This window comes from Gadus morhua, chromosome 5 (assembly GCF_902167405.1).
Source record: "Gadus morhua chromosome 5, gadMor3.0, whole genome shotgun sequence".
Lineage (NCBI taxonomy): Eukaryota > Metazoa > Chordata > Actinopteri > Gadiformes > Gadidae > Gadus > Gadus morhua.
In genome coordinates this window covers 21,272,784-21,287,165 of record NC_044052.1, presented here as the reverse complement: position 1 = coordinate 21,287,165, position 14,382 = coordinate 21,272,784, and the positions used below count along the sequence as shown (strand labels likewise).

General features: G+C 48.7%; 1 protein-coding gene across 1 annotated transcript in view; it reads right to left on the bottom strand.

Moving 5' to 3' along the window:
• syne2b (spectrin repeat containing, nuclear envelope 2b) overlaps positions 1 to 14,382 on the bottom strand; it is a 159,466-nt gene that overhangs the window by 112,037 nt on the left and 33,047 nt on the right. Inside the window, exons 14-25 of the mRNA XM_030356047.1 lie at positions 13,979 to 14,091; positions 13,498 to 13,666; positions 12,896 to 12,992; positions 10,309 to 10,496; positions 9,588 to 9,752; positions 8,532 to 8,666; positions 7,804 to 7,902; positions 6,914 to 7,090; positions 5,437 to 5,595; positions 4,836 to 5,126; positions 969 to 4,445; positions 421 to 555 (exon numbers count right to left, since the gene is read on the bottom strand). Of these exons, the coding sequence (XP_030211907.1) occupies positions 421 to 555; positions 969 to 4,445; positions 4,836 to 5,126; positions 5,437 to 5,595; positions 6,914 to 7,090; positions 7,804 to 7,902; positions 8,532 to 8,666; positions 9,588 to 9,752; positions 10,309 to 10,496; positions 12,896 to 12,992; positions 13,498 to 13,666; positions 13,979 to 14,091 (5,205 nt within the window). The remainder of the gene's footprint in view (positions 1 to 420; positions 556 to 968; positions 4,446 to 4,835; positions 5,127 to 5,436; positions 5,596 to 6,913; positions 7,091 to 7,803; positions 7,903 to 8,531; positions 8,667 to 9,587; positions 9,753 to 10,308; positions 10,497 to 12,895; positions 12,993 to 13,497; positions 13,667 to 13,978; positions 14,092 to 14,382) is intronic.

Sequence of the window (14,382 nt, the reverse complement as noted above, 5' to 3'; positions counted from 1 at the left end):
GTTACTTCAAACTGTACTTGCTGCTTATAACGTGATATCTCTGTTCTCACCGCCTGGATGAGTCACAACAGTGGGACACGTTAAAACACATAAAGGAATCACTGTTTCTGTACAAACACACACACGCAAACACACACTCAAACATGCACAAACACGCACGCGCACACAAGCATTTGTTTCAATACCACAACATGAGTACATTGGATGACTAATCAGATGAATGAATCTAGCTTGTAAAAGAAATTAGCTTGTTGAGCTAGCATGCCATGGCTTTTACAGCCGACAGAAATTTTACCAACAACGACTGTTCTTTTCCGATGTAAACTCCAACTCTCCCAGTGGAGAGGATCTACCCACTGCAGTCTCTCTGCCTCATGCTTGAAGACCCAACGTGAACACCCAGTGAGCGGGCAGTCCTACCTCCCACTGCATCTGGACCGACTGGGTGAACAGCTCCATGTCCTGGAGCTGGGAGGGGGTGCAGAAGGCCTCCATGCTCTCGGCAGCCCTGAGGAACCCCTCCAGCAGGTCCGGGTCCAGGGTCCTCAGAGACTCCTGGTAGAAACCACGGGATCATTTTACTGAGCTGCTCGCAGTGAAAACGTCCCATTGATAAACGCTCCTAATGTAAATTACGACTGCAATAGGAAGTAGATCTTTGTGACGACGTCATCACAACTCAGAACGTTGATTGTTATGACTAATCTTAATTATACTTTGGACTGTTTAGTTTTTGCATCCAAAGTGATTTACAACACTTACAACAATTGTATATTTTTTCGGTTCATGATATTAATAAGCAGGTATGGTCATGAACATGTGATCATGAGGGTTTGAACCAAGAAACTTCCGGCTGGGAGTCAAACACCCCAACCACTACAAAATCTTCCAAATTAGTTTAAAATGCATGTGTCGCATCACAATTAGCGATAGAATGTTGTAGAAATGCTGATTGACCATGTCTTTACCTCTTTGGACGATGCTGGTTCCCTGGACAGACGTTTGTCCGTGAAGACATTGATGGCCTCCAGGATGTGCTGCTGCAGGCAGTGCTTGGCGTCCTCAAAGCCGTTCCTGGCAAGGGCCTGGGCCTTGGCGTAGGCCTCGGTGTAAGCCTGGGGGGTTGCCTGGACCAGTGCCTGAGGTTTGATGCGGAGTTCTGGAGAGTCCCCCAGAGTCTGGGGAAGGGAGAGGATCTGGGGCGTGGGATGGAGGACTTTAGGTCGCGGTGGTGGCTCAGCCATGGCTGTGGGGAGTACAGCTGGCTGTGACTGAACCATAGTATGTGCAGTCGGCAGGGGTATGGTCTGTACTGCAACCTGTATGGGGGCTTTTGGTTGGCCAAGGAACTGGGATGGTGTGGTAGGCTGCACAGTTGGCTGGGCCTCTGTTACATGCTGGACAGCTGGCAGGGTCTGGGATGGGGTTTGCGGCACCGTCTGGATCTGGACTTTGGGTTGTCCAATCTGTTGAGTAACAGATGTAGACTGTGCAGTTGGCAGGGCTGTGGTTTGTGGACCCATCTGCATCGGACCTTCAGCAACTCCAGTTGGCAGGGTCTGGGATTTTGTCTGTGGCACTGTCGGTACCTGGACTTGAACCTGTGGCCAGGGTTGTCTAGTGTGCTGGGCCACGGATGTAGACTGTACAATTGGCAGGGCTGTGGTTTGTGGACCCATCTGCATCGGACCTTCAGCATCTCCAGTTGGCAGGGTCTGGGATTTTGTCTGTGGCACTGTCGGTACCTGGACTTGGACCTGTGGCCAGGGTTGTCCAGTGTGCTGGGCCACGGATGTAGACTGTACAATTGGCAGGGCTGTGGTTTGTGGACCCATCTGCATCGGACCTTCAGCATCTCCAGTTGGCAGGGTCTGGGATTTTGTCTGTGGCACTGTCGGTACCTGGACTTGGACCTGTGGCCAGGGTTGTCCAGAGTGCTGGGCCACATATGTAGACTGTACAGTTGGCAGGGCTGTGGTTTGGGGCTCTTTCTGTTTCTGGACATTGGGTGTTGGCTGTTTCTGGCTCGGAGTTTGAGGAATTGTATGGGCCTGGCTAGGACTAGGTTGTGGTGTGGACTGTGTCTGGGCTTTGGGTTGGCCAGTTGGCTGGGGTACAGGTGTGGCCTGTACAGTTGACTGTGTCATAACTTTGGTTTGAATAGTCGTCCGAGTCTGGGTTGTGGGTTGGGGGATCACCTGGGCCTGCAGTTGGGACAGCGGGTGTTGCAGCTGAGGTGGCTGTGGGGGGGTCTGTAACTGTTTCTGAGGCTGAACGGGGGCCTGCTGCAGAGGCTGAGGCCGGTGGATGTGGGAAGCCTGATGTGGCTCCCGCTGAGACGGATGGCTCGGGGGCTCAGTCTGAGGATGAGACTGCGCTTGGCGTTCAGGTTGCCCTGGTGGATACCAAGGTTGAAGGAGGGATTGAGGCTGGAACTGTGAGTGGGGTTGGGCTGGTGACTGAGGTTGAATCCAAGGTTCTTGCTGAATGTGCTGAACTTGTGTCTGCGTTTGACTCAGATTGTACGCTCTCGTCAGTGGCTGTTGCATCGGCCTCTGGGGAATCATCTGTCCTTGGGATTGGGCCCATGGCTGTGTTTGTGGTTGTGGCTGAGACTGTTGTTGAGGATGCTGTGCTGGATAGGGAGGGTAGCCAGGGTGTCCCTGCTGGGGCCCTTGTTGAGGCTGGAACGGGGCCCATTGCTGTGGCGGGGCTGTAGGATACACCTGAGGAGGTAGAATGGGCTGAACCGTGTTCTCCTGGAAGGCTTGGGGAAGAGGCTGCCCCTGCTGTGAATAACCCTGAATCTGTTGCTCCTGTCTTCGGACCCACTGCTGTTGTGGAGATTGACTTTGGGGATATCCAGCCGGGTAAATCTGAGGCTGCACTGGAGATTGAGAAAATGGAGGAGGCGGCACTGGAGAATGTGTCTGCATTGGAGATGGTACTCTGATTGGAGCCCAAGCCTGTGGGCTCGGGCCAATGTGAACCTGCTGTTGAGGTGCCTGAGGATGCATTCTAGGTGCATCAGTTTTCTGTTGAGTCACCGTTTGGACGTGTGATAGTGTCTGAGCCGTGGGAGGGATATGAGAAGGAGGTTGCATGACAGGTTGAGGGTGAGATGGAGCCTGCTGAACGTGTTGGCCATGGGCTGGTGTCTCGGCCTGCATGGGCCCCTTGGGAGGCAGAGGGGAGGGAGGCCTGACTGGAGCCCATGACTGATGCTGACTGCGCATCTGGATGTGAGATGGTATTGGAGGCTGAATAAAGCCTGGAAGTTGACCCTGCATGGGGGAAGTTGGCCTGATTTGAGCCAACGTCTGGCCCTGGACCATAGCATGGGCTTGGCTTGGAGCTTGAGGCTGTCCTGGGAGAGGCAGTGAAGTCTGAGGTCTGCCTTGGGACCATGTATGAGACTGTAGTTGACACTGGGCCTGAATCTCCATTTGGGTAGGCAAGAGAGACTGTATGGGGCTCCGAGGTGGCTGTGTTTGAATTTGCAGTTGAAGTTGTTGAGGATGCACCTGGGGCGGGGCTGGGCTTGATGTTTTCACTTTGGCAGGGGCAGTTGGCTGAGATTGAGAATGTATATCAGCTTGTGGTTGGGCCTGTTCACCCCTTGGATGCTGGGTCTCGGACTGTGAACTTGGGCCTTGCACCGTCGTCTGTACTTTAGCTGTGGCAGCTGGCTGTGGTTGAGCATCTTTCTTAGCCTGCTGTGGTTGTTTTTGTGGTTGGGGTTGTTGTGCAGGCTGCTTCTGTTGTGGCTGCCTTTGCTGCTGTTTTGTCTGTTCTGGTTTTGTTTGCTTCATGGTTTTGGCTTGTGACTCCAGCTGGGCCGTTTGTGCTCTTTTGAGCTGTGAATCCACTGGAACCGGAGCCAGGGACCCGGAGTCTTTCTCCGGATGCGTTTGAACCTGGGCCGAGGTAGCCGGTTGTGGTGAAGAAGACGCCTGGGTCGAAGGGAAAACCCGGGCTGGAGCTGGCACATAGACCTGAGCCGGAGCCTGGGCAGAAGGAGGCGCCTCAGTCGGAGGGGAAGAGGGGGATTTAATTGGAAGATCGGTGGACGGGATTTCCTGGGCCGTCCGGGCCTGGTCTGACACTACAGCTGCATCCTGTTCATCTGAAGGCTTTTTCTGGAGCCAAGGGCGGTTCTTCCTACCCTGAGCCTTTCTGCTTTGGAGCTCCTTCTGGCTGAGAGGCTTCTTCTGCTCTTCTGGCTGCCTAGGCGGCTGGGGCGTGGCCTCTGGGAGCTCCTTGGCCCGAGCCCCCATGTGCTTCTGGACCGGCGCCTCTGGGTGAACTGGCGGTTTCTGCTGGGGGACATCCTGCTGCTCCATCTGTTGTGGAAACTTTTGTTGTCTTTGGGGTTGTCGGTGCTGTTGTTTTTGCTGTTGCTGTGGTTGTTGATGATGCTGTTGTTGTTGCTGTCGCTGTTGCTGTTGTTGTTGCTGTTGCTGTTGTTGTTGGTGTTGCTGCTGTTGTTGCTGCTGTACTTGCTGTTGTTGTTGTTGTTGTTGTTGTTGTTGTTGTTGTTGTTGCTGTAGCTGCTGTTGTTGTTGCTGTAGTTGCTGTTGTTGTTGCTGTAGTTGCTGTTGTTGTTGTTGCTTTAATTGCTGTTGCTGTTGTTGTTGATGTAGTTGCTGTTGTTGTTGTTGCTTGAGCTGCTGTTCCAGCTGTTGTTGCTCTTGACATCTGAACTGTTGCTCTTGTTCGTGTTTCTGTTGAGCCCATGCTTGTTCCTGAGCCTCAATCCGTCTCTCTTCAAGCTCCTGCATAGAATCCCGGTAGGACTCCTGAGATAGTGCCGAATCAGGTCTGGTCTGAGTCACGGCCTGGGCGTAGGAGTATGGCAGCGGTGGGGAGCTCAGCTTCGCCTTCTCTCTGTATTCCTGGACCACTATTGTTGGGACCTGCTGCTGCTGTAGTCCTCTGGGCTCGGCCCGGGGTTCAGGAGCCTTCTGCTGGGTCAAAGGGGGAGCAACGGAGAGCACCCTGGCTCTCTTCTCCACCGGCTCGCCCTCGCACGCCACAAAGGTCTTCGGTTTGGGAGTCCGGTCCTCTGGAGGGCTCTGGCTGCGGTCTCTCCTGGCTCCCAGGCTGCTCAGCATCCCCACCACTTCCTACAGGGCAAGAGGTAAGGGTTTAGGACGAGGTGCAACAGGTTTAAGGTTGAATATTCATGCCTTTTAGCAGATTATTCAAAGCGACAAGTGAGGCTGAGAAGAACAAAAGGACGCAATAAAAAGTTGGAGCAAACTAGTTTCTAATAAGGCGGATAGTGTTTCTCTGGAGTCAGAAAGTCATGGTTAATGATGAGTTCAAGGTAGATGCCTCGGGGATCATATAACCGAACATTCCTGAAGAGTCATTGGTCTCCCAGGGTCTCCGTTGACTAATAAGCCTCAGGAGGAACTTTGATGTTGTACTCGCCTGGGACTGGGCGACGGCTGCCCGAACGCGGTGCTGCATGGCCGACGCATGGACGTACTGGACGGGCGAGTTCTTCTGGCTCATCATGACCATCACCTGCAGGTCCTGCTCCTCTGTCACCACCTGGCCCTCCAGCTGCAGGCCCCGCGAGATGAACACCTGTCGGGATGAGACCGGGGTTGAGCATGGGAGGGAAATGTTGCTTTTACCATGCCTGCCTTCTGAAGAGATCCCCTAGAAACCCTGTAGGGATATTCTGGGATAGCGACCTTCACTATCCCAAATGATGCATTCATATTTACCCCATCAATCGGCCCTGTCCTAAAACAACTTCTACTAGTACTTGGAAATGCCTCATTTCAGAACCATGATCCATAAGCCATCTTTTGTACACAAAACTGAGGTTAATGCATGACTGGGCCAACCAGAAGGGTAGGTCAATTGGTTATCAGGTGTGTTTAAATGGTATGTGTGTGGTGAATGCTGTCAACCTCAGGTTACATGTCTAAAAGTTGCACCCACTCATGAATGTTCCTTTTCAAGCCAACATTAACAATGCCCATTTTTAAAAGTTGAGAGGGGAAATGTGGGGTGAGGCCTCCACAGACTCTGAGGAGAGGCCTGTACTGTGACCCTGCCTGTTGGTGCGACATTAGTCACACCCACAGACAGAGAACAGCCAGGGAACAGCTAGTCTACAGAACACATCTGTTGACTGATATGTGGAGCGTAATGCAACGTGGCGTTGTGGGGTGTTGTGTTTTTGGAGGCCTAGGGGCAACACAAAGCAGGGCGCAGACTTGGACCTGTGGGCGTTAGCTGTTCAGGTTCTGACATTTGAAAAGCCTGGCATGTGCTTACAGGTCTTTTGTTTTGGCCGCAAACCCTGAGGTTTTCTTCGTGTATTTTGGCACAGTGTTCCAGGCATTCCTTATACCCTCGTTAGAGAAGTGTTGGCTCAGATTTGTATTGTGCCGTTGGCAGCCTGAGAAACAATTTCCTAAAACAAGAGGATGGTTGCGAAACAGTGTATGGAAATAAACAAAGATCTGAATACTCTTAGTGAGAGACTATTGTGAACGCCATCAGTGCAAATATTTAAACAGACCTGAAATAACTGCTGTCTAAAGAAGGCCTGTTGTTTTCCTAGGGAAAGGAGACATCCACAGAGTCTCTGAACCTCCCAGCGCTCCTGTAGAGCACATCATCTTCTCTCCAAGAGCCACACAAACCCTCCAAGGAGATCCGGAACTTCCGGGAAAATCGAACGGCACGTTCTACAATCCAAACTGGGAGTTCTGGGCCTCCCCCAGACAATCTGAGTTCTAACTCAGCAACGACATTTGACTACTGTGTTGCTACTCCAGCGTAGAAGTGAACGCTGGGAAGTCATCATCATCATCATCATCATCATCATCATCATCATCATCATCATCATCAGCAGCAGCAGCCCAGCAGCAGCAGCAGAAGAGCCTACCCTGGCCCGGGGGTCCTGGGCCCTCTGGGGTCTCCTCTCCCTGGCCTTCAGGACTTGGTACAGCTCCCTGGCCTCCACATCCCAGTGGAGCAGCTCTGCCAGTCGGCCGTCCAGACCGCACACACTCTGCTGCAGCTCGACACACACCTGCTCAGCCTCCGACAACGTCTGCAGCACCTGTGGAGAGGGAGGACCCAGCGTCAGAGACTAGCATCAGGGACTAGTATCAGGGACTAGCATCAGGGACTAGTATCAGGGACTAGCATCAGGGACTAGCATTAGGAACTAGCATCAGGGACCAGCCTCAGGGACTAGCATTGGGAACTAGCATCAGGGACCAGCATCAGGGACTAGCATCAGGGACTAGCATCAGGGACTAGCATCAGGGACCAGCATCAGGGACTTGCATCGGGAACTAGCATCAGGGACCAGCATCAGGGACTAGCATCGGGAACTAGCATCAGGGACTAGCATCAGGGACTAGCATTAGGAACTAGCATCAGGGGCCGGCTTCAAAGACTAGCATTAGGGACTAGCATCAGGGACTAGCATCAGGGACTAGCATCAGGTAGTAGCACCAGGGACTAGCACCAGGGAATAGCATCATGGACTAGCATCAGGATCTAGCATCAGGAACTAGCATCAGGAACTAGTATCAGTGACCAGCGTCTGAAGCTAGACTCTAGACTAGAAGAATGGACTAGCTGCTCATAGAAGAGTTCTTCAAGATGAATGAACTCATTAGAAGACTATGTTTATCACAGCATCATGAAACTCAAACTAATTCTAAAGAGCCAAATAAGCTTGTTTCAGAAGTGTTGGTTTTAAAGATGGGACCACGATGGTTTCAAGTAAAGGAAATGGTAATTTTGTTTAGATTGACTTCCTACCTCAGGTATGGCCTGGGTCAGCTTCTGTCGCTGATCAGCGGAGAGTTCTGGAAAGTCCTCAGTTTCCAGATCCACATCCCTCATCTTCTTCAACATGAACTGAAACACAACAAGACTCAGGTTCAGTTCCCTCCTCACAGCGCAGGGGTCAGAGACTCTAGATACAACGCTCTAACCTGGCCAGGAAGCCATACTAAACAACAGACACAACAACATAGTAATGCTCGAAGTTTGGGGTCACTTAGAAATGTCCTTATTTTTTAAGAAAAGCACTATTTTTTTCAATGAAGATAACATTAAATTAATCAGAAAATACAGTCTAGACATTGTTAATGTGTTAAATGATTATTCTAGCTGGAAGCGGCTGATAATTAATGGAATATCAACATAGGTGTACAGTGGCCCATTTCCAGCAACCGTAACTGCTGTGTTCTAATGGTACATTGATTAGCTAATCGTGTTAAAAGGCTAATAGATGATTAGAAAACCCATGCGCAATTATGTTAGCACAGCTGAAAACTGTTGAATAATAGTGTGAGTTTTCATGGAAAACATGAAATTGTCTGAGTGACCCCAAACTTTTGAACGGTAGCGTATATATAAATATAATCTGTTAAAAGTGACGAGTGATCCGGGCTCCTGAAGATGGCCTCAAACCATTGAGGACATGAGAGCAGACATCAAAAGCAGGAGCGAGGGGGAGCGTACCCGGGCCGACTAGGTCTCACCTGGATCCTCTTGCGGTAGGTCTGGAGCGGCCCAGACATGGTCTCCAGGGGCTCCTTCAGGATCAGCATGGCGTCCCGGATCAGAACCTGCAGGTCTGGGGGACTGGCGGGCAGGGCCGCCTCAGACTCACCCACCTGCGGAACACAGGGCCATGATGTTAGCTACCCTACGGGGGGGGTTAGCTTTTCTCTGTGATTCTGAATATTTCAGAAGTCGTGTGCTGTTGTTTTCTCCTGATTCATCTTCCTGAATGTCCCATCTCGGAATGTCAAAAAACATGTATCTTGGCTTCATGAGGTACTATGCTAATAAAGTGTTGTTTGTTTTTCGTTCCGGTCTTGGTAACTGCGGCCAACATCAAATTACAAAGAGCGGAAGGGCTTAAAACACAGCTAAGCCAATGCATTCATACACACAAGACCTTTTCTTTCACTGAAAACGAGTTCGGTTGAACCTGGATTAAGCTAGTTGATGAAGAAAGAGCTAGTCTGACTTGTTATGAGAAGGTAGCCTCCCAGACGAGGTATTTGGTAAACCAGCTGGGTCACTCAATGGATAAAAGACGGGGGAACACAATGACGTGGGAGCTGCGGCATTGACACCTGTCGTTATGGGAACAGGGTGGAAGGGAGCCACAATACACTCTCACTTTGATTTCTTAATCGGCTCACACCCACTTACAATAACAAGGAAGGACACTGTTCAGCCTGACCTGAGAGGACACACACGTACACACACACACACACACACACACACACACACACACACACACACACACACACACACACACACACACACACACACACACACACACGCAGAAAGACAGAGACCCAGACACACAACCCTCAAACACAAACACATACACACATGCAGATGCAGAAAGACACAGAGACAGACACACACACACACACACACACACACACACACACACACACACACACACACACACACACACACACACACACACACACACACACACACACACACACACACATACAGACACAAACACACAGACAGACACACAACCCCCAAACACAAACACCCCCCAGGCTCACGGCGGGGGCGGCCTGCAGGAAGCGAGCCCAGCGCTGGTTGATCCTGCGGAGGTCGTCGGCCAGGGTCCGGGTGGTCTGGGGGTCGCTGACCTCCATCAGGAACTCCCCTACCTGGTTCAGGTGAGTCTGCCGAGAGCTCCACTCCGACATCGCTTCAGACGACACCTGGGGCGCACACACACACACAGAGCTCACGTGGGTGGGGGTGGGGGTGTTTGTGTGTGTGCACAAGTCTGTGTGTGTGTGTGGGTGCGTGTGTGTGCACGAATTGCGTCTTGTTGTGCTGGTAACACTGTTTGTATTGTAAGCATGGGGCGTGGGCACATTTCTGTGTTTATATATTTGAACAACCAAATACACACCCATAACCTCTCTCTCTCTCTCTCTCTCTCTCTCTCTCTCTCTCTCTCTCTCTCTCTCTCTCTCTCTCTCTCTCTCTCTCTCTCTCTCTCTCTCTCTCTCCCCCTTCCTCTCTCTATCTCTCTTCCTCTATCTCTCTACCCCCTCTCTCTCTGATTCTGTTCCTGTCCCTCCCTCTCTCTCTCTCCCACTCCCTCTCATGCACCCTATATTCTTCTTTCTACATCTCACCCACTCTCTCTCTCTCTCTCTCTCTCTCTCTCTCTCTCTCTCTCTCTCTCTCTCTCTCTCTCTCTCTCTCTCTCTCTCTCTCTCTCTCTCTCTCTCTCTCCCTCTCTCTCCCTCTCCCCCTCTCTCCTACCTGTGGTGGGCGTGCGAGGCTGCCCTGCTCCAGCCAGGCCATCAGGGAGCTCAGCGTGTCGCTGAAGGACTCCCAGGCAGAGAGCACCCTGGCCAGGCTGCTCTTCACCCCCGCCACCCCCTCCTGGAGCTCCTGGGACTCCTCCTCCACCTCCTCCACCTGCTGCTTCACCTGCCCGTAGTCGGCAGCTGGGGAACACACAGGATGACCAGTCAATCACCGATATTATGGATCAGAAGATAAGATCATGATCTATAGGTCTGTTGTGTTATTATTGATCAGAAGATAAGATCATGATCTATAGGTCTGTTGGGTTATTATTGATCAGAAGATAAGATCATGATCTATAGGTCTGTTGTGTTGATCAGAAGATAAGATCATGATCTATAGGTCTGTTGTGTTATTATTGATCAGAAGATAAGATCATGATCTATAGGTCTGTTGTGTTGTTATTGATCAGAAGATAAGATCATGATCTATAGGTCTGTTGTGTTATTATTGATCAGAAGATAAGATCATGATCTATAGGTCTGTTGTGTTATTATTGATCAGAAGATAAGATCATGATCTATAGGTCTGTTGCGTTGTTATTGATCAGAAGATAAGATCATGATCTATAGGTCTGTTGTGTTATTATTGATCAGAAGATAAGATCATGATCTATAGGTCTGTCGTGTTATTATTGATCAGAAGATAAGATCATGATCTATAGGTCTGTTGTGTTATTATTGATCAGAAGATAAGATCATGATCTATAGGTCTGTTGTGTTTATTGATCAGAAGATAAGATCATGATCTATAGGTCTGTTGTGTTATTATTGATCAGAAGATAAGATCATGATCTATAGGTTTGTTGTGTTGATCAGAAGATAAGATCATGATCTATAGGTCTGTTGTGTTATTATTGATCAGAAGATAAGATCATGATCTATAGGTCTGTTGTGTTGATCAGAAGATAAGATCATGATCTATAGGTCTGTTGTGTTGATCAGAAGATAAGATCATGATCTATAGGTCTGTTGTGTTATTATTGATCAGAAGATAAGATCATGATCTATAGGTCTGTTGTGTTGTTATTGATCAGAAGATAAGATCATGATCTATAGGTCTGTTGTGTTATTATTGATCAGAAGATAAGATCATGATCTATAGGTCTGTTGTGTTATTATTGATCAGAAGATAAGATCATGATCTATAGGTCTGTTGTGTTATTATTGATCAGAAGATAAGATCATGATCTATTGGTCTGTTGTGTTATATTGATCAGAAGATAAGACCATGATCTATTGGTCTGTTGTGTTATTATTGATCAGAAGATAAGATCATGATCTATTGGTCTGTTGTGTTATATTGATCAGAAGATAAGACCATGATCTATAGGTCTGTTGTGTTATTATTGATCGGAAGATAAGACCATGATCTATTGGTCTGTTGTGTTATTATTGATCAGAAGATAAGATCATGATCTATTGGTCTGTTGTGTTATTATTGATCAGAAGATAAGATCATGATCTATTGGTCTGTTGTGTTATTATTGATCAGAAGATAAGATCATGATCTATTGGTCTGTTGTGTTATTATTGATCAGAAGATAAGATCATGATCTATTGGTCTGTTGTGTTATTATTGATCAGAAGATAAGATCATGATCTATTGGTCTGTTGTGTTATTATTGATCAGAAGATAAGATCATGATCTATAGGTCTGTTGTGTTATTATTGATCAGAAGATAAGATCATGATCTATAGGTCTGTTGTGTTATTATTGATCAGAAGATAAGATCATGATCTATAGGTCTGTTGTGTTATTATTGATCAGAAGATAAGATCATGATCTATTGGTCTGTTGTGTTATATTGATCAGAAGATAAGACCATGATCTATTGGTCTGTTGTGTTATTATTGATCAGAAGATAAGATCATGATCTATTGGTCTGTTGTGTTATATTGATCAGAAGATAAGACCATGATCTATAGGTCTGTTGTGTTATTATTGATCAGAAGATAAGACCATGATCTATTGGTCTGTTGTGTTATTATTGATCAGAAGATAAGATCATGATCTATTGGTCTGTTGTGTTATTATTGATCAGAAGATAAGATCATGATCTATTGGTCTGTTGTGTTATTATTGATCAGAAGATAAGATCATGATCTATTGGTCTGTTGTGTTATTATTGATCAGAAGATAAGATCATGATCTATTGGTCTGTTGTGTTATTATTGATCAGAAGATAAGATCATGATCTATTGGTCTAGGGTTAGGGTTGCTGCTCCGGGCTTACTCACCCAGACCAGACTCCCTGCTAACTCACCCAGAACTGACTCCCTGCTAACTCACCCAGAACAGACTCCCTGCTATCCCCTCCAGAATGGACTCACCCAGTGCAGACTCCCTGCTCCAGGCTAACTCACCCAGTGCAGGCTCCCTGCCCCAGGCTAACTCACCCAGTGCAGACTCCCTTCTCCAGGCTAACTCACCCAGTGCAGACTCCCTGCTCCAGGCTAACTCACCCAGACCAGACTCTGTGCTATCCCCTCCAGACTGGACTCACCCAGTGCAGACTCCGGGCTCCAGGCTAACTCACCCAGTGCAGACTTGCTGCTGTACTTCCCAGACACATGCTTGAGTTTCTGCAGCGCTGCCTCCAGCAGGGAGGGGAGCTGCTGTTCGTTCACCAACTCCTGGGGGAAGGAACCAGGAGACCAACTCGTGTTAGCATCTGCCTTTAGCGGCTACGATACAATCCACAAACATCAGAGAATGATGTACTACTAATTCACGACGAGCATATATGAGTTGATATCAGTTTGTCTATATTGTGTAGACGCATTGACCAAGTAAACATGTAAATAACACCATAAAAAACCACACTAGTGCACCTAGTTAGTGAGCATCTTGTTAGCATCGTGTAGCACATCGGGCTGGCTAGGATTAATGCTAAATGCATTACCGGGATATTAGTCTGTCCCCCATATTGGTCATACACTGACAACATAAAATCTTTGTGGAAGTCCATTCTACATACAAAATAAGATGCACTGTATTAATACTAATAATATAATTAATAATAATAGAAATCCAGACAGGACATGCAGCTTGGACCTGGTCTGCCATTGTCTGGATGTTTAACGCGTGTGAGGGGTAGAACTCTGCATGTCTGATGGGTGTCGCCAGTGGTTGACCTACATGCCATTCCTGTAACAGAACGCGGACGGACTCCTGGGAAACGTATGGCCTTCTCCAGGACCTCAGCTTGGGTCTGATGCGAGCCAGCAGCTCCAGAACGGTGTGTCTTTGCTCCTGGTACTCCAGTTTGATGCCATGGTACTTAGCGGTCACTCTCACACTGGTGAACCTGGACCGGAAACCAGTAAGAACCAGTTAGAGCCACACTGAACCATGGCAGTCACCATCAGACTGGTGAAACTGTACCAGAACCAGTTGAAACCAGTTAGAACCACACAGAACCATGGTACATAGCGTTCACTCTCTTACTGGTGAAACTGGAATGGAACCAGTTAGAGCCAGTTAGAACCATAGTATTATCGAAACCATGTTTACAGAACCCTAGTTATGGAACCATCGTTAGAACCCTAGTTATGGAACCATCGTTAGAACTCTAGTTATGGAACCATCGTTCCAAAAGTGTTACTCCAGCGCCTCCTACCTTCTCTTCATCTCGTCCAGTTTGTCCGTCGGAACCAGAAGGTTCCCGCTCTCGTCCACATTCTGGAACATCTGGAAGTTCCGCAACTGCTGGGGCATCTCCTCCAGACAGGCCTGCACGCACACCAACACACACATGAACCCACACATCAATGAACACATCCACACACCCATCACCACACACAGCAGTACACCCATCATCCATATATTCCTCCTCCTCATCCTCCACACCCTAGTCATCATCCTCCTCATCATCCACATAGTATTCCTCATCTTCCTCATCATCATTAACATCATCCCCTTCATAGCTTCCTCCTCGTCCTCCTCTTCCCACTCCTCCTCTCCTCCCTCTCTTCCCCCTCCACCCTACTCTCCTCCCCCTCCACCCTCCTCCTCCCCCTCCCC